At 39.4% G+C, this 18,296-nt stretch overlaps 2 protein-coding genes across 14 annotated transcripts in view; one reads left to right on the forward strand and one right to left on the reverse strand.

Annotated features, from left to right (window-relative positions):
- abca7 (ATP-binding cassette, sub-family A (ABC1), member 7) overlaps positions 1 to 18,281 on the reverse strand; it is a 19,948-nt gene extending 1,667 nt beyond the window's left edge. Inside the window, 50 exon segments of the mRNA XM_025054107.1 lie at positions 1 to 4; positions 7 to 149; positions 314 to 406; positions 724 to 827; positions 1,074 to 1,208; positions 1,793 to 1,934; positions 2,097 to 2,203; positions 2,391 to 2,453; positions 2,600 to 2,726; positions 2,867 to 2,996; positions 3,234 to 3,357; positions 3,455 to 3,599; positions 3,811 to 3,926; positions 4,049 to 4,226; positions 4,434 to 4,603; positions 4,713 to 4,787; positions 4,876 to 4,981; positions 5,067 to 5,099; positions 5,223 to 5,317; positions 5,399 to 5,591; positions 5,859 to 5,966; positions 6,189 to 6,313; positions 6,437 to 6,582; positions 6,842 to 6,865; positions 6,981 to 7,110; positions 7,742 to 7,944; positions 8,103 to 8,160; positions 8,331 to 8,572; positions 8,720 to 8,857; positions 8,939 to 9,078; positions 9,170 to 9,301; positions 9,420 to 9,591; positions 9,828 to 9,941; positions 10,214 to 10,418; positions 10,597 to 10,818; positions 11,026 to 11,248; positions 11,405 to 11,581; positions 11,909 to 12,114; positions 12,199 to 12,396; positions 12,483 to 12,599; positions 12,682 to 12,821; positions 13,027 to 13,264; positions 13,644 to 13,736; positions 13,831 to 14,022; positions 14,154 to 14,272; positions 15,232 to 15,356; positions 15,549 to 15,690; positions 16,267 to 16,360; positions 16,543 to 16,644; positions 18,152 to 18,281. The exon segment at positions 1 to 4 is cut by the window's left edge and continues 97 nt beyond it. Of these exon segments, the coding sequence (XP_024909875.1) occupies positions 1 to 4; positions 7 to 149; positions 314 to 406; positions 724 to 827; positions 1,074 to 1,208; positions 1,793 to 1,934; positions 2,097 to 2,203; positions 2,391 to 2,453; positions 2,600 to 2,726; positions 2,867 to 2,996; positions 3,234 to 3,357; positions 3,455 to 3,599; positions 3,811 to 3,926; positions 4,049 to 4,226; positions 4,434 to 4,603; positions 4,713 to 4,787; positions 4,876 to 4,981; positions 5,067 to 5,099; positions 5,223 to 5,317; positions 5,399 to 5,591; positions 5,859 to 5,966; positions 6,189 to 6,313; positions 6,437 to 6,582; positions 6,842 to 6,865; positions 6,981 to 7,110; positions 7,742 to 7,944; positions 8,103 to 8,160; positions 8,331 to 8,572; positions 8,720 to 8,857; positions 8,939 to 9,078; positions 9,170 to 9,301; positions 9,420 to 9,591; positions 9,828 to 9,941; positions 10,214 to 10,418; positions 10,597 to 10,818; positions 11,026 to 11,248; positions 11,405 to 11,581; positions 11,909 to 12,114; positions 12,199 to 12,396; positions 12,483 to 12,599; positions 12,682 to 12,821; positions 13,027 to 13,264; positions 13,644 to 13,736; positions 13,831 to 14,022; positions 14,154 to 14,272; positions 15,232 to 15,356; positions 15,549 to 15,690; positions 16,267 to 16,360; positions 16,543 to 16,611 (6,575 nt within the window). The 5' untranslated portion in view covers positions 16,612 to 16,644; positions 18,152 to 18,281.
- The window catches only part of dock7 (dedicator of cytokinesis 7), a 428,740-nt gene that overhangs the window by 142,127 nt on the left and 268,317 nt on the right, over positions 1 to 18,296 (forward strand). The window lies entirely within an intron of this gene.

Genomic DNA, 18,296 nt, shown 5'->3' on the forward strand with positions numbered 1-18,296 from the left:
AGGGCAGCTGATACTGCAGCACATTTTGGTGATGCTCCTTCAGCTCAATGCTGGGGAAGATGTTCTTCATGTATGAGCTCACAGAACAATGGTCTGGATTAGTATTATGGTCTACTAATCGGAGAATGATAGTGTAGCCATCACCAAACCTGAATGATGGGAGAAAGTTGTTGACACAGGAAAGAGTTTTTTTTTTCCACTGACTCTCTTCCAAACTTCAAAATTAACAATATAAACAAAAAGAAAATTTGAAATGTTAGGTTCAACTAAAGTATTTGTTGTGGTTTGTATTCAACATGTATTATGGGCTCACCTGTTCTTCAGGTGTTGAACTGACCCCAGACACTGAAACCTTCCATTGACCATGATGGCCATTCTGGTGCAGAGAGCCTCACATTCCTCCATACTGTCCATACAGACACAGAAACAAACGTATTAACATTTGAACACAAGAAAAAAAAACATACTATTTAACCTTTTTATGAAAAAAAAAAGTTGCCTCTTCAAGCTTCTTAAATATGACATTAATTTATAAGATGGACCAATGGGATGATAGCAAGCTCCTGCTGGTCACCAATAGTACTGCAGCAGTATCCAAGTAGCTTAAAGACTCAGAGGGGACATCCCTTCTTTTCTTCATTGTACAGTACATTCAGTCACAACACATATTCTTCTTTATACAAATCTTGTGTGTACAGCACTTTGTTGTACATTGGATTCTACCTGTGGGATGTAAGAACAACAGCTCTCCCCTCTTTGGTGACACTGAGGATGCAGTTCCAAAGGAATCGTTTGGCTTTTGGGTCCATACCAGTTGTTGGTTCATCCTAACATGAATCAAAACAAAGGAAACGACAGTGAAAATATATATTCTCCATTAAACTGTGAATGACATAGATTGAGCATTTTCAAAGTCCTGTAAGCTGGACTTTTTCAATAAAAATCACTGTTTTGAATATGAAGTTTATAATTTGAAATGTATTTGATATTATGTTGAAATTATATTAAGGATGTTCTCATTTCTCAAAACTATTAACTACTTAACTATTATGATACACAAGTTTGTGCCTTACCAAGAATATAACAGGTGGGGCCCCTATAAGGGAAATGGCAGTGGAGAGTTTCCTCTTGTTTCCTCCACTGTAGCCTCCAGCCTCCTGATCAGCGTACTGTGTCAGTCCCAGCTTCTTCACTCCCCACTGGGCCACCTGTAAAACAGAGGAGGCCACACTGCTGTGAAGGCTGCAGCTAAAGGTAACTGTTCTGATACATGTACCACCCAAAACAAGACTGATGAACAGAAGAGAAGTAATTAATTAAACAGAGTGTCATCTCTCCTGTGTGGTGCAGCTGAAGAGAATGTCTAAATATACACCGCCACTGAGTCTGGGACTCAAAATAGACTGGCTGTCTATAAACAGCGCAGTGCAGTATATTTGGCACAAAGCTGCATTGACACAGTGGCAGCAGAATGAACAGGAAAAACAGTCTTGGTTGTTTTGCTCACAAGAGTGTGTAGTATTTGCAGCAGAAAATATATCCACATATTTTGTATTTTATATTGACATAGGGTTAAATCTATTTATGTTTTTTTGGTATTTAAAATGCCAAAAAGGTTGACCACATTGACCACTAACCTACACATAGTGTATGGGTAAGAATGACTATAAATATTGAAATTGTTGTTTTTATCCGATAAAAAATATTCTTCCTCCTGTGAACTACTACTGCAGATTTATACAAGACAGAAATAAATATTATAAATAAATATTATTCCACAGTGTTACTTTACCTTGGTGACAGATTCTTCCTGAACCCCTCGTAGACGGGCATACAGCTCCAGATGTTCCCGTCCTGTCAGCAGATCACTGATGGCATCAAACTGTGGGCAGTAACCCATCAGCTGGTGGACCTGTTCCATCTCAGTCAACACGCTAAGAACCACATGGAAACACGGTTTATCAATACTGACGCTGAAGAGATGCAAAGATGAAGATTTCACGGGCAAAGTGTATGCTGACGATGTTTTGATGCTACAAGAAGTAAAAGTAAAAAAAATAATGATTAGATGAATGTCTTCAATGTTAGATCTTTACCTGTAGTGGTTGAGGAACGCTTCTCCATAGGTTATAGCCGTGTCTCCAGTCAGCATACGAAATGTTGATGTCTTGCCTGCTCCATTCACACCCAGCAGACCAAAGCACTGGTAAAAAAAACAACAAAAAAACACGTTATATACATTTCCGGATGTATGTATATATTTATATATATATTTATATGACCACAGCCATGAGTGTACAGGCTACAGTTGTTAAGCAGCGTATGCTGCATCAAGAGTAAGACATATAGTAGTGTTGTTTGTTTGTATTTTAACTCAACAATGTGTACACCTCTCCACGTGGAATCCCGAGGCAGAGACGATCCACTGCTGGCTTCCTCCCTGATTTGTAGACCTTAAAACATAATAATGTTAGTGGATAAGTGATTAAGAAATACTGACACATTCTTGTTTACTATGGTGTTATTCCAATCACAATATTTATATGTATAGAGTTATGGAATCCTTGTTTATTGTTTTAAAGCAGAACGTTGGCTGAACCTTGCTGAGATCTGTCATGGTGAGGATGTCCGACTGGGCTAGGCCACTTTTCACCCTCTCTCTCTCTCTGGCCACGTCCTTGTCTTCTGGGGCGAGAGGAAGAATCTCAGGCTCAGTGCACCACGGCCTGGACAGATGTTCAAAACAAGATCATTTAGTGGTTTAGTAGGCACTAAATACAAATAAAAACAATCATCACAGTTAGTTAGGGATTGAACAGACTTCATTAAAATAAAGTATGTGTCTCAGTACATTTTAAATTCATACCTTAAGTGTATGAAAAACTTGTACTGCAGTAGTATGGTGAAGATGAAGAAGATGACGCCTTGAGCTGCCATTGCAAACAAGTTCTTTCCAACAAAATCCCACTGCAGAGGATGCAGGTTTGGTCTACTACCTACAAAATAGGAAATAAACCTACAAATATTAGTTTTCTTTACAAAAAAACCCAACACATATTAGAAGTGAGATGGATAATATGCAAAAAAATGGTGTGAGAGTTTTATGGATATTAGGAACTACATTCAATGTTGTGACAAAATTAAATGATATTTTGTCACAATAGGATTTGTCTCTAAAAGCTACAAAGTACATCAAATCAACTGTATATGGACTCTTTTCCCAAACTTCATACCCAGTCTCTTGAAAGCATCAGCCATGGCCTGATTTTTGGCCATGTCGATGAGTCCTCGTCCCAAACAGAAATGGGGGAAAATGAGGAAGACTTTCTTCAGGACTTGGTTCACAGCATTCAGATGCTAGAGAGATTTATCAGAAGGTAAGAGTATCAAAAAATATAGGTTTTATATTCAGATTTATGAGTATTTAGCTGTGGAAAAGCAACAAGGTTTCTACCTCATCTATAAACAGCTCCAGGACAAAGGTGGCTATGCTGCCATTGATTCCAATGAACAGGTTGATGGAAGTCAGAACCACATAAGCTGTACTGGGAACAGTGAAGACAAAGGATGCTGGGTACATAAGTGGAGTGATGGACCACCTAAAGATAATAAAATAGATGTTAGTATTTATAGTATTTATAATCATATATATAATGTTAGGTCATATATTAGAAAAATATATCAGACAAAAGTTTAATTAAAAAAATTCAAATAAATTAATTTTAGGAGGATTTGTCATTCACTCAATCCATGTGTTAAGACTGGTGATGATTTGGGGAATCATGGGAAACACATTTTATTCAAACCTACCCATAAAGGAGAAGGAGCAGGATGAGAGCAGGCAGATTGGTCTCAGAAACATATGACTGCTGCTGAAAACTGATAAAAATCAGCACCACCATCGTAGCCGGGACGCTGTAGTTCAACTGCAGACAAGATGTGATTGGAGAAAAAAGATTTTTTTTTTAAGATTACACAAATTGAAGCAGGAATTTCAAGAATATAGAAGATACTGGATTTGCGACTCATATACTCATTAATTACTGACCATGTCCCAGGTGAAGTTCGCCAGCCAGTACAGGATGGGTTTGACTCCACTGACAAACTGGAGGTGCTTTGCTTTGCTGATTCTCTCCTCAATCAGAAAAAGGACAAAACTGGCCGGCACAAAGGACATGGCAAAGATGACGCAGATGGAAACCAGAACGTCTACTGATGTTGTCATCCTGAAAAAAGACAAAAAAGAAAAGCAGAGTCAGGTAGGAACACACACAAAATCCACACCATGTAAATGTAGATTTAATGATCAATGTTCTTCTGGTTTTGTTCTGCTTTCTTTCAACTTTTCATACATGGTACTTTAAAGACTTTCTTAAATACTGCTGTTAATGTCACAAGAAAAATAAAATAAAAGATAACAAATTAGAACATACATGGCCATCTGAGTGAGTTGTTCCTTGGTGAGGTTGAGTGGGTGGTTGTAGACGGTGATGCCGTGTCTCCTCCTCTCTGGACCTGATGGTAGACTGGCTCTCAACAGGCCGTTGTTCATCACATTGACAAATGACACCATGGCATGCCAGCCTTTGTTATTGTACCACACCTGAGTATAGCAGTGAGAACAGACTTAAAGTCTGTGTTTTTGCCACAATAAAGTATTTCATAGTGTATTTTCAAGACCCTATAATGAGTCAGAGGAGAGACACAGTTACCTTGACGTTGTTTTGACTGTTGAGTCCTCCGAGAATGTCAGGCAGCTGGTTAAGTAGGTCATTCAGTGAACTGTTCTGTATTATAGAGGCAAAACATTAATATACATAAATACTATATAATAAGACTGTGGAGAAAAAGATAAACCTGATCCCTAACTGTTACCTGTGGAACTCTATATCGAGTCCTGATTGCCATGACGGATTCTTGGACTTGATGTTTCTGAGGCAAAGTCTTCGTGGCTTTGCCTCCTAGAGAAAAGCCTCCGTATCTGAAACACGGACATTTCAGTTTTTTGACATTATAACATTTTTTTTTTTGAGATTGTGCAAACATGTTGCTGCCTCTGCTTTTACCTGAATTCATTCACCCACTTCTTGTATTTCAGGCTATAATAATAGGAGTTGTTTTTTTTTTTAAGAAAAACAAAAATTTAATTAGAACCAAAATCCCAGACTTGATAATTGTTTTTTAAATTGAACTATTTACAGCGCATTTTCATTTTATGTTACCTTTTCTTCAGGATTTGTGGGTAGGTTTTCACCAGGTAATCTGAAACGTTGTAGCCTGTCAGGTTCTGAAGAATGTCTCCAGTCAGTCTTTTAATCTAAGAGATAAGTCAATAGAATTATTTTCCCACTCAGAAACAGTCAACAGTACAATTCACCTTGTTATTTTACACACTTACCTGTGGAGGTGGAAGTCCACCTGCTCCCTGTGGACAGTCAGGGAGCATGCGTCTGACGTCCTCTGTACTACACTGACATTCAGGCGAGGGATTTTCTCTGCTCCAGTTGCCTTTACTAAACATCTTCCAGGTGGAGAGGGAAACATGTGGTCTCATCAACAGTCCTGCTCGCACATTTTCACATTCAGGTCCCCTACAATAAAAAAGACACTTCTTTAAGCACGCTGTTGGCAATACACCCTCAACCTCCCCTTTAAGCACGCTGTTGGCAATACACCCCCCATCAACCTCCTCACCACACACAAATATGTAATATTTTAACCATCAAGTTACACATTTTACATTAATCCAATAGTACAATTATTTTCAATACTATATATCCCAGATAAATATAAGTATTGTGTATGTACTTGTAGTTAGGCCAAAAAGAAAAAGTATGTTGTTTGCAGGACTGTCTCACGTGCTGTTGTCTTTGTCCTCTGTCTCCATGCACTTTGTACCAAATCCTGGAGTGTCCAGCAGAGCATCCAACAGGTTCTCAAACACTGGATTCCCAGGGGCGTCATTACTACGAGAGAGACCAAAAGTGCACACTCATAAAAACAGAGGCGTAGAAATGAAGATCTAAGCATATGTGTCATTTTGCTTTAATGGTCATATATGATATATATTAATTTAATATTTGTATATCTGTAGTAATAAATGTTTTTTGTGTTCAGTGGGAATGAGGCCCGTGTCATATTTCTTCTCTGCTGATAAAGATTGTCGGCATAACTAGGTGGAGGCCAACCTGATGAAGGTGTACTGTTCCCCATACATCCACGGCTGCAGCTGCAGAGCAGGATACTTTCCAAAAGAAGGCACAATGAGGCTGAAGAGAAGAGCAATCAGGACAAACACGGCTGGCAAGACAATCTGAAATTTAAAGAGGTGAGACAAGGGGTGAACAAAGCACACACACTTGTCAACAGTTCATGAATCAACTACTTTTTGATAATGACATCAACAGTGTAACTTCTGACACGTGCGTCGTATAACCTGAGCAAAAATGCCTCTTCGACTCCTCCGAGCATAAAGCCAGCGTTTAAGGAAGAGAGCTCTGAACTGTTGCCACGTCAGCCACCAACCAGTCAGAGGGATCCCTCCCCGACCATCTCCACTCAACAGGTCAGTTTCCTGTGGTTCTTAAAAAAGAAAAGAAAAGCACATGATAAGCAAAAAACGAATATACACAGTACTAACGTAAATAAAGATGTGGGTCAACGTTACCCTCTTTAAAGAATGGGGACAAAAACAAAATAAAAAGTCAATTGAAAGGCCCTTGGCATGAAGCTTTCTAAATTATAAAACAATTACAATTATAATATTAAGGGCATTTTTAAACTATTTGGAAAATGGATAAGACTTATATTAAAAAAAAAAGAATGTGATGATCTGAGGTACCTTTCTTACGAAGCCTTTTCCTTCCTGGCAGCAGTGTGGAGACAAACAGTCATAACTGGAGACATGTACTGGCTGTTCATTGACCCAGTATTTAGAATGTTTACAGCTGAACTGTGTGACTGAGAGTAACTCTGTATACCTGTCTCTGGCTGCTCAGCTTGTTGAGTCTCAACCCTCTGTCCTGCCGATGTCCTCTGGCTCAGTGGAGGCTCAGACTGCAGCACAGGTTCAGCGTCCACACCTGTCTCCTCGGCCACTCGTAGGAAAATCTGGAAAACAGAAATTGTGGTGATGAAAAAGCTTAACTTCACCAATTCAACAAGGATTTTCTATGAGATAGAGATTCAGTTAGAGGAGAATATTTGGATTATAAGGTATACGGGCAAATTAAATGAAATTATTCGATGCTATTCAAATAAAGTTTGTCTCTGTTGAAGCTCAAGAGACACATAAACATTAAATAAAAATTAACTTGGTATGTGGTGCAACTCCAAACTGTGTTTCTATGTTGTTACACAAAAGATTTCCAATTGAAGAGACACATAAACATTAAATAAAAATGTTGTTACACAAAAGATTTCCAGTTTTGTTAAATGTCCTTAGTGTTTCATGATTAACATACAGACAGTAGATGGCAGTATATTACCATTTGATACGTTAAAATAATGATTAACATACAGACAGTAGATGGCAGCATATTACCATTTGATACGTTTAAAATAACTCAGGTTTAGTATAAATAATTATATTCTATACAATGTGCAGCTCTAACCCTAATGTAAAGAAGATGTTTTTGTGAAATGACTGCTGAAAGTTGGGACTGACTCATTTTTTGGAGCTGGACAGTTTTGGTCAACAAACAGTGACATATGACTTGCCTGGAAATGTAAAAGGATTTACCTCCTCCAGTGTGCTGTCTGACAGCCCATAGCTGCTGATACCCAGTTCATTCAGCCTCTGATCCAGTTCAGACAGAAAAATGGCCAAGCTACTGTTTTTAGCGGCCTCCTGTGGCAGATTAATCACCGCCTCCCGCCCTGACTCCTCCACCAGCCTCGCCCCAGGGATATGGTGTTGTGCCAAGGAGAGCAACATCGCCAGGTCTGTAGTGATGGTGATGATGACGACACACAAAAAATACATTAAATTCTCTCGTTTTATTTTGTATTTAATTATTAATGTCTACGCAGTGCATAACATGAATTGTACAAATAGCTCGTAAATGATTCCTGTCTACTTCCCTAAATGACTAAATACTTACTGGAGCTGCAGTCTTCACTCCCCAGCCCGGTGTCTTCACTCAGAGATGACTCACTGTCCTAAAATATTTATATTGACAAAACAGCCTCATGAGCTAAATATTGTAAATGCATCTCTATTTGTAAAATGTATTTTAATTCAATTTTTAATATGATTTTCTTTTAATTTGAGCATTAGGTGGGTGCATCTGAACTGCACTAATACCAGCAAAACAAATCTTAAATCAGACCTTGAGAGCAGGTAGCTTGTTGGTGCTGGTGGTGGTGCTGGTGCAGATACTGGTGTTGCTGGGAGTGCCGACCTCCAGACCTTCCTTTTTCACTACCGTGAGGTAATATCCAGATCCCAGTTGGGATTTCAGGAAGAGAGGTGATCCACAGCAGCAGAGTTTTCCCTGAGAAATGATGGCGATCCTGTCGCCCAACAGCTCGGCTTCATCCATGTAGTGAGTGCACAAGATGATGGTCCGGTCTTTGTTTAGAACGGCAGAGACACACATTTACTGGGTCTTGTCATTTGTACGCAGGCTCACAGGCTACATGACAGAAGTCATGATAAATGATGACTAAATTAACTTATTTTCTGTTCACTAAGCACTACTTCAACACATTGTCCAACCTTTGCGGTATTTGAGTAAAAGATCCCAGATTCCTCTGCGGGAGTAAGGATCCACTCCAGCTGTGGGTTCGTCCAGAACAACCACCTTAGATCCTCCAACAAATGCTATGGCCACAGAGAGCTTCCTCTGCATACCCCCTAGTATGAATGGAAAAGAACCTTAGAAAACAGCAATAATAAAAATATATGAATAAAATATTGTTTTTCAAATATATTTACCAGAGAGGTTTCTTGTCTGTTCATGTCTTTTGTGCAGGAGACCGACATCGTCCAGTAAAGTGTCTAACTCAGCTCTGACCTCTTTTTCTGACAAACCCTTCAGACGTCCGTAAAACCACACGTGTTCCTCTACAGTGAGTCTGAGACAGAAAAAAAAAAGCCGAAGACATGCTGACCACAACAGTTCACCACAGACGCTGAGGTTATTTGAAAAACGACAGATGAACTTACTTGTCAAAGAGGACGTTGTGCTGTGGACAGACACCCAATGTCTTCCTGATGATCTCCATATCACTGCGAATGTCCAACCCCTTGATGTACACCGTCCCAGAGGTCGGAGGGAACAGTCCTGTCAGGACAGATCTATCAAACAAACAAGCAGTCACAATCAAAATGATTATTTTGACTCTTCTCCTAGTAAAATTAACAATGAAAATTATTCTAAAAGAAAAATGATTAAAGGTTCTCATGGCACACTCACATGGTGGTGGTTTTTCCAGCTCCGTTGTGTCCGAGAAATGAGGTGATCTGCCCCTCGTAGAACTTCAGGTTCAGATGATTGACAGCTAATTTTGCTCCTTTCTTGTAGATTTTCACCAGGTCTCTGATGCTCACGCCCAGAGTTAAGTCACTCGGCTCTGGTTCAATACGATCTGACGACAGAGACGTGACTTTTAGGTTTTTAAAAGTTAAAATATCTTCCACCACGGTACAGCTGAGGATTTTCCAACATTGGAAAGCTTTACTCCATCACCAAAATCTGTAACCTGAGCTGCCACTAACAGCACGTACATTACAATAAATCCAAATCTGTCTTCAATCTAGTTTATTTTCAACTATTGTGACCCATCACATTACACCATATGTATCAGCTGTTAAGGACTTGTACCTTCATCCTTCTCTGTGGGTGCTGGTGGGATTGGGATCCCTGCTTCCAGAGGGATTCCGCTCCAGTAGTTCATCTGGAAGATGAAATACCATGGTCTAGGAATTCCAAACTCACCTGGTGCAGCAGAAAAGATGAAAAGACTATTAATTGATATTAAAATGACCCTAAATGTAGAACAACAGCTGAGTTAGTAACTAGTCAAATGTAGCATTATCCTGATCAGTAACACCTACAGCAGTACATACACTCTTTACAGGAGTCTTTACAGACAGGTTAGTAAAACTAAAATGGTAATTAGTCGACCAAAACTTAAATGTTGAAAGCTCTTTTTGTGACTCGATGTATGAAATTTGATTAAATTGTGACAAAAGCAAATGAGGTTATACCAGGGAACACAGCCTCGATGTACCAGGCTGCAGTGGCATAGAGGAAGGCGTCCACATAAAGCATAGTTATTGAGGTTGTGAAATTGTACGTGTCTCCTTCCATGGGGCTGGAGCGTAGGTTGTACCACTGGATGCCCATTCCCTGCTCCTCATACTGGGAGAAGTACTCACAGCCAAACCCAAAGGCCACAGGGGAGAGGAAACTCTGAGAAAGAAAAAGGCATGATTTGACAAAGATTTGATTTAAAACAGTCTTCTGAACAATACAGTTTAATAAAATCACAACCATTATGTGAATAATAAACAGAATATTTTGTTTTAATCCCTAAAAGCCCAATTCTTGCTTGCATTTATACTTATTTTATCCTGAGTAATTAACTCACCGCCAGTATTCTGTGTGTTGTGTTGAGATGGTCCCTCCAGGCTACACACAGGACGTAGGGCAGGTAGAGGCCAAAGTAGATAAGGCCCCCACAGGCAGAAGCCAGGTTGGCTTTAGAGAAGAAGGCACTGATGAGGAAACACTGCATGATGGTGGCAGTGGCAAACGCAGTCAGGAAGAAGAAGACAACGGCTGGGTTGCTGTATGGCAGGATGTCATCCCACTGATAGGATGAAGAACAGGAGGTGAGGAACGAGAGATTAATGAGTAGATATTTGATATTTTCCTTTTACAACCGTACATGTTTACAGGCGTTGGATTTGCTGTCAGCACAAAATGAAGGCTTGTGATATGCTGACTGCAGGCTTGTCTTGAATGAGTAATGCTTCGTCCTTTAGTTTTCTTGCTGTGGAGTAAATGATCATCTTACCTTCAGCAGAGCGATGAGAAGTGCAGCAGAGATCAGGAAAGGAACCACACTACTGATGAACCAGCTGAGCCACAGTGTTCCTGTTCCCAGACCCATAATCCTCATGGTTTCCTTCAGCCTCGCCTCCTTTTCATACACCACCCCTTTGATGATCATAGCAACCGAGTAGATCCAGGCTAAAGTCATGAAGAGCGGCAGAGAGCGATTGAGCACGCGAAGAAAGCTGAAAATACAAAAGAAAAGAGACCAAGACTTATACTGCGTTGCGTCATCGGGTTTTCATTATCAGAGGAAAAACTCAAAGCGATTTTTACTGGTATTACGTAATTATGCTAATGTCGGCTGATAATATTGGTTTTCACGTTGTATTGTAACTTACACATCATCCACATAGCAGGGGTAGGGCATCTGCTGGACGTAGATCCCTGTCGTTTGCTGAACACCAGTCAGGATTCGACTCACAGCCCTCTCCACCAGGTCTTGGATGTAGACAAAACCGCCCCATATATAGCGCATGTCATTGAATGGGTCAGCTGCTGGACCAGGATCCCAAAACCTAAAGGGGAAAGAAATACAACTTCTGTTGCAAGATCAAATTGAGTTTGCAATTGTCTTAGTACATTCGTACTAACCATCAGTAAGAAACCAGGGTTTTCTAATCTTGTCCAAGGTCATTTAAATACACGGTACCAAAATCCTGGCTGCAACATGTTCAGCAGAAATAGGGGGACTGTATAAGACGGAGTAAAAAAAACAAACTGGTGGCTAAGTATGGTATGGTAATAGTATTTTCTTTTTTAACTTGACTTTACTTTGAGGTTGTCAAACAGAGCCAGTTCCCACCAGAACCAAACTAGGACAGTTTCTGATGTTTTCTCAGCACCTGTCCTTGATCTTGTTGGTCCTGGTCACATCGTCAATGTCCATACGGATCTTATAGGTGACGTGAGGCGGCAGCTCAGGGGATGAAGAGTTTGGCAGCAGGAAGACCACACCTGCCCAGAACTGTCTGTCTTCCAGAAGTTCCAGCGCTCTGTCCACCATCTGACCCTCTGTGGCCAGTGCCTCCAGTTTGTTGAGAGAAAAACACTACAGCGGCCACAGAGACATGAGGTTGTTACTATGACATTTTTCTTGCATGATAATAATAAAAATCATCAATTGAGAACCAACCTTAGTAACGTCTGCAAGAATCTGTACGGTGTTGCTGATGTCCTTGTAGATGTCCAACCAGGTGGAAGGGGAACCAGGATTTTTTTGGGTGTCCGACCCGGGTGTGGACAGGAACTGAGAGATTCGTGAAGCTGTCCAGGATGTGTTGACTAAACGCAAGTTGACCAGAAGTGCAACGTCTGGCCGCCGCAACAAATTCTGTTAAAAGTTCACAAACATGACGACCCACAACAAATGAACTGCAGCATCAACACTGACCTAACATTATGGTGTTTGAATCTCACCTGCAACAATTGAATCTCCATGCTGCTCTCCATGAAGGTCTTGATGCGTGGTCCCACTTCCATCCAGGCTTCATTCAGCCGCTGGAGAATCTGCAGGTCCTCAAACGTTTTGTTCACCTTGAACAAACACAAGCATTAGACAGCCATTAGGAATGCAACTCTACCTCTAGAAGAGTGATTTGTGATTGACTCACTGTACCTGGATCATGACTTGTCGTGTAACAGGAGTGTCTGGTGTGTACAAGAGTTTTCCAATAAAGAGAGGTTTGATTTTACGCCACACAATTCGAGACTGAGGGTTTTTCTCCAGGCCTTGAATCAGATCTTTACAGAAAGGAGCTGTGATGAAATGAGAAAAAAAAAGGTTGTCAAGTTGTTTTTTTTTACAAATTCCATGTATTCAATTAGTCAGAAAAAAACAGGTATGAAACATGTTTGAGTTAAAAGCCAAATAGAGGAAGTCACTCTGTTTTAGGACAATCTCACTTTCTCGTGTCATGGATAAACAAACACACCCACACCTCCCATCTGCTGACTGTCTTACTGGTGTTGTTGTCATGGTCCAACACTGTGTCCTCTGTGCCATTTTTGCCCAAAAAGGACTTGATGTCATTGTCTTCATACCAGTTGAGAGAGGGTATGTGTTCGCCACCGATCTCAGGATGGCCGCACATGATTCTTGTAAAAGCTTTGAAGCTCTCTTTTGGAAGAGCTGTCCGATTCTCCGGAGACAGAAGACGAAGAGCTGAGCTCATCTCTGCGAAGCTGGAGAGAGCAGAAAACTGGAGGAAGAGATACAGAAGAGGAGTCAACAACCAGATCTCAACAGAGAGTCTGTGGTAACAAGTTGCTACAAAATCTGAAATTCATCAACAACCAGATCTCAACAGAGAGTCTATGGTAAATTTGGTCAAATTTGGCCCGCAGGAGCATAAGAAGCATTTAATAAAGTCCATGCAGTAGTTTCCTAACCTGATAAATTACATGTTTTTTTATTACACAGCAATGAACAACATTTGTAACTTGAATAAATAATAATGAATTGCAGAAACATTTATTAATACGTAGTTACACCCCTGACCTAAATACTTGAATAGACATTTAAATGATTTAAATACAGACAGGTTCAGTTCAGTTTTAGTTTCGACTGTATGTTCATACATCATCGATCAGGAGAGCCAGCTCTTTGGAAGCCAGCGTGACAGCCTGACTGATGTCTCTGAGATCTGCAGCATTCCTTATCAGGCGGTCTCTCTGTGGGGAAGGACAGTTAGACGGACAGTCACACAGGACAATTGCTAGAACATAAAAAAAAACAAAAAACATACGGTTCGTTTCCCTTGCTTACCGTGAAAAACTTGGTATAGTCAAGCTGGGATAGAAAGAGTCGCTCGGCATGAAGCAAGACATCAGCAGACAGGTTACACAGCTGAGCCTGAAGATCACTGAAGACGTCCTGTCCTTCGTCCACCGTCAGAAACTGGCTCAACATGCTTGCATTACACACCAGGTCCTGCATCTCAGTTCCATCCACAGCAAACTGAATAAGATAATTTCATTAGTAGATATAGATTAGTAGATTCTGAATAAGATAATTTCATTAGTAGATAAACCGGCAGCAGTGACAAATACTTGACATTGACATTTTGCTAATATAAAATACAGCTTTACCTGCAGGTTAAGTCGAGCTTTCATCAGATGGTCAACAGTTTCAGCTGACAGGCTGGTGTTGGTCAGGAGGAAGGTGGAAAGTGTCTGATTGGCTCTCATGTAATCCTCCACTCTTTCTACTGCAGGGAACAAATAAGGGAGATGTTAACTCTGACATTACAGTTAACTTTTCAGAACACAAAGATTTTTAAAGTATATAATATATATTATATATATATAATTTATATATATGTAGATATATAGATATATAAGTATATGGTTCACTTGATCATTGACATGAGAGAACCTGATTGTTTGACACAAGTCGCACATTTTCTGATAACATCTTTTAACTATTTCTCAATGTGGGAAAAAAACATCACTGAATTGTTTGTTCCGGGTAGTCCTGTAATTTAATACGCCATCATCAATAAGAGGCTGAACAAAAAAGCTGGAGGCACAGTCACCCATCCATTCAACACCTGTTTAAAGCCTTTCATGGCTTTACTGTAGCCCGGCACCATTCAGTCCTGCTCAGATGAGTCTGGGAACTGTTCTCTGCCTCTTTTAATCCTGCATCACTTTCACTGCTTTCCAACAATTTAACCCCATCATGGTCTTACAGGCTGAGTATCCTGTTTCTTTATCTAGATTAGATGTCTTCGTTTAGGGTTTTCATTGGTTAATACAAATACAAATTAAAAAATAAATAAACAAACATGTTTATTGTTACACTACACTGTGAAAACATTAAGCCAGATGACCCAGAAATTTGGTTCAATAGGAAATGTACTGGACACTTCACCATCCTGTACTCCAACTAAACCATGGCCTTGTTTACAACTGCACTGAAAAAAACCCAGTCTCTAATGGCGTTCTCCCTCCATACATAATTTATTGTAATTCCTGGAAACCGACCATTTAGAGGATACAGGTTCAATAAAATGACTCATGATTCATGTGTGATCTAATAATACCTAACCTCCTGGTCAACACTGCACTGTAACTGTATTGTTACAGGTGCGGTTTTAGTGTATGAAAAATGACCTGTGCCTTAATATGGTTGTTTAAGATTAGTAAATTGGAGACGTGGTTGTACTTGGCCAGAATCCAGGTCTTTGCACAAGTTTTCGAATGTTCTCCGTTAGGTCCTGATAGGTCGAGAAGCTCCTATTTCCACTGTAGGACAGAAGAGTGTTTGTGTCCACTAAGAGTCGAGACAGTCTGTGGAAACAATACGAAAACATAATTATATTGTCAGTGGTATAATGGCTGCCCAGACTGTCACCCAACACTACTCCACATTGATTTTTCCATACAAGCAGCAGAGATAGAACTGTAAAAGAATCTAGTCTGACCTGAATAAATTACAATTTACAATGTTTTTCAGTTGCTTATGAGCTTCTGTCTACGTACATAGAGTTGTCAAAGTTCCCAATCTGCCCTGGTGTTTCTCCTGGTGTGGGGCTGTGGAAGCAGGGGTTGTAGATGTTGCAAATGATGCCCTGAATCCAGGGCAAGGTGCCTGCTGATGGCAGAGCTTTGTTTGGAAAGTGACCTGAAAGCAAAACATCAGAAAAATCAATCACTCAGAAACTGGTACAATATAGACCCAAAATCCTGCAGATTTTTATATAAATTAAATGTCAAGTTTTGTATTTTTTATGTTTCTATTCTAACTCTAACATTAAACCAAACTTACAATTTTCAATATTCAGTTTCCAGATAATCAGTGTTTGTATTTTTCCTTAAGATATTTTTGCTCTAACATTAAACCAAACTTACAATTTCTTTATATTAAAATTGTGTCTGTTTTTCTGGTTTTTCCACCATTTATTTCTTATATAGGTCTATACTGTTTTTCTATTTTCTACTTTTGCAATGATAAATGAGAATCTATTGCTTTCATATTATTATATAATAAATTACGTTGCCTCCTCCATCTTCATTACCCAAAGGTACAAGGTACTATCACCATGCAGATTTTACAAATTAGGTCAAGAACCTGGGAGATCAGAGAAACAAACATACGGGCCAGGAAAAAGTACCACCTACAAGTTAAAGCTCTTTATCTCCTTGGTACACAGCCAGTTTCAAGTTTGTGTGTGTGTGTACATGTCGGGAAGTTACTCACATTGGCCCTGTTTGTAGGGGGGGTGCGACTGACGGACGAAGATGAGAATGACAAAGAGGAAGGGCGGCCATAGTAGCTCGATGATCAGCTGGATCTACATGAGGAGAAAATTCAGCATCTGACACGTAGTAAAACATCTTAACACACTTTTGTTGGCAACAATGCTGCACCCTGTGTTTAATAATGACCTCATCTGAAACAAAACTGTGTCTTATACAATTTTTTTTTGACAGAAATTAATTTTTTTTAAATTTTCTGTAGAGATAAAAAAGGCACCTTGTTTCTCCTCCGATAAGTGATGTTCTTCCAGAGCAGAAGGAGAAGTTGTCTAAAAAACAGGACCATGCCTCCCAACAGCTACCACACCATGGTGTGATTCTGTAAAGTGAAAACAAACAAATGAACAAACTCAAATTCTTTTTTGAAAGACCATTTGTTTTTCTTTATGTAAATCTTGTTGGTTGTGAATGACGTCGCCCCCATCCTTTTAACAACAAACACACCACAGACTGGTGACTGACAGCATTTGGGAATCAATAACAGTAACAGCCTGCTGTATTCTTTAGCACCCAGGGGCCTAAGCTCTGATGACAAGCCAATACTTCAAAGGAGCAGATGCCACGATGGGGAATATTATATATTGACTCAAATTATATATTGACTCAAAAAACTTAAAAAAAAAAAAAAAAAAAACAAACTTTTTTTTTTTTTTTAAAAAAAAAAAAAAAGTTTGTTTTTTTTTTTTTTTTTAAAAAAAAAAAAAAAAACAAACTTTTTTTTTTTTTTTAAAAAAAAAAAAAAAGTTTGATTATTATTTATTTTATTTTTGTATTTAACTAAAGACTTAGAAGTCTTTGGTAAACAGCCGCTACAAAAATCGTACTTGGGAAAAAAACATTTATCTGAGAACAAAGTCAGTAAAAACCAACAGTAAAAAAACAGCATCTCATTCTATCTTTCTGTGTTTCAACAACCACAAACTGTGGATCACTGTCTTTATCAGTAATATCGGTGGTCAATAAAAAGAGTACACACCTGCAGAGGTCAGAACTAATGGTGATGACATCAAAGATCAAATATACGATGAATATCTTATTACGTTTGTCTACATTCAGCATAAATCCAGCCTCGTACATGTGTCACATTAAGTTACCTATTTTATTTCTTCAGCGTGTATGGAGGATGTCTTTCACTGCCTGGTGTGACCAAACTGACAACAGACAATCCTCTGCTTTATCCTAAAATCCTCCTGATCCTTTACAGCTTACTGGAGTCTCCCAAAGAACACTCACACACCAATGCACATTCCTCACGTTTGTGTTTGACAACTGATCCCAGAAGTTAAATCTAAACCATAATTTTGCTTATGCCAAGCTGAAAAATTGGAATTTCCAACGCAGTCCTATCCAAAATATGACTTTCAATGACTTTAGTAGACGTCTTGTAATAAAACATTTAAGAACATAGCAATATTGCGACAGTGGCAATGTACAGACGTTGATACAGGGTTACAATAATGGACTAATATAACAGGAAATAGTACTAATATAAATATACATACATATCACTACCTTATGGTACACCTTCGGGTAACGTACTCTGTTGCAAAATAGCATATTCAAATATAAATATTTTTTTAAAAATCTGGATGCTGTAACTGTTTAAATTATATTGGAATTTCCAATAGTTGCGTTTAAATAATTTAAATTAACCGACGCGGAAATGAGGTACACATTACAGTGTTAGCGTAATGATATAAAGTGTCTTCCTCTTTTCTTTAGCATGCAAGTACAGTATGCGCATGTGTGGGAAATAAGCTCTTTTATACCACATCAGTACAACACAGTATATTGCTATTAGAGATAACGAGGCAGTCAATCATTACCTTTCTGTATTAAACCCGAGAAAGCCCTCCTGCCAGTGCTGCGGACACAGGAACTCGGTGGTTCGTCATTCACTCCGTCACCAGTGTTTGTTGTTGCAGGTGAAAGTTGACGTTGGTCCTGCCTACCGGCGACGTTTATTGGCTA

Source organism: Cynoglossus semilaevis, chromosome 2 (genome assembly GCF_000523025.1).
Source record: "Cynoglossus semilaevis isolate Cse_v1.0 chromosome 2, Cse_v1.0, whole genome shotgun sequence".
NCBI classification, from domain to species: Eukaryota; Metazoa; Chordata; class Actinopteri; order Pleuronectiformes; family Cynoglossidae; genus Cynoglossus; species Cynoglossus semilaevis.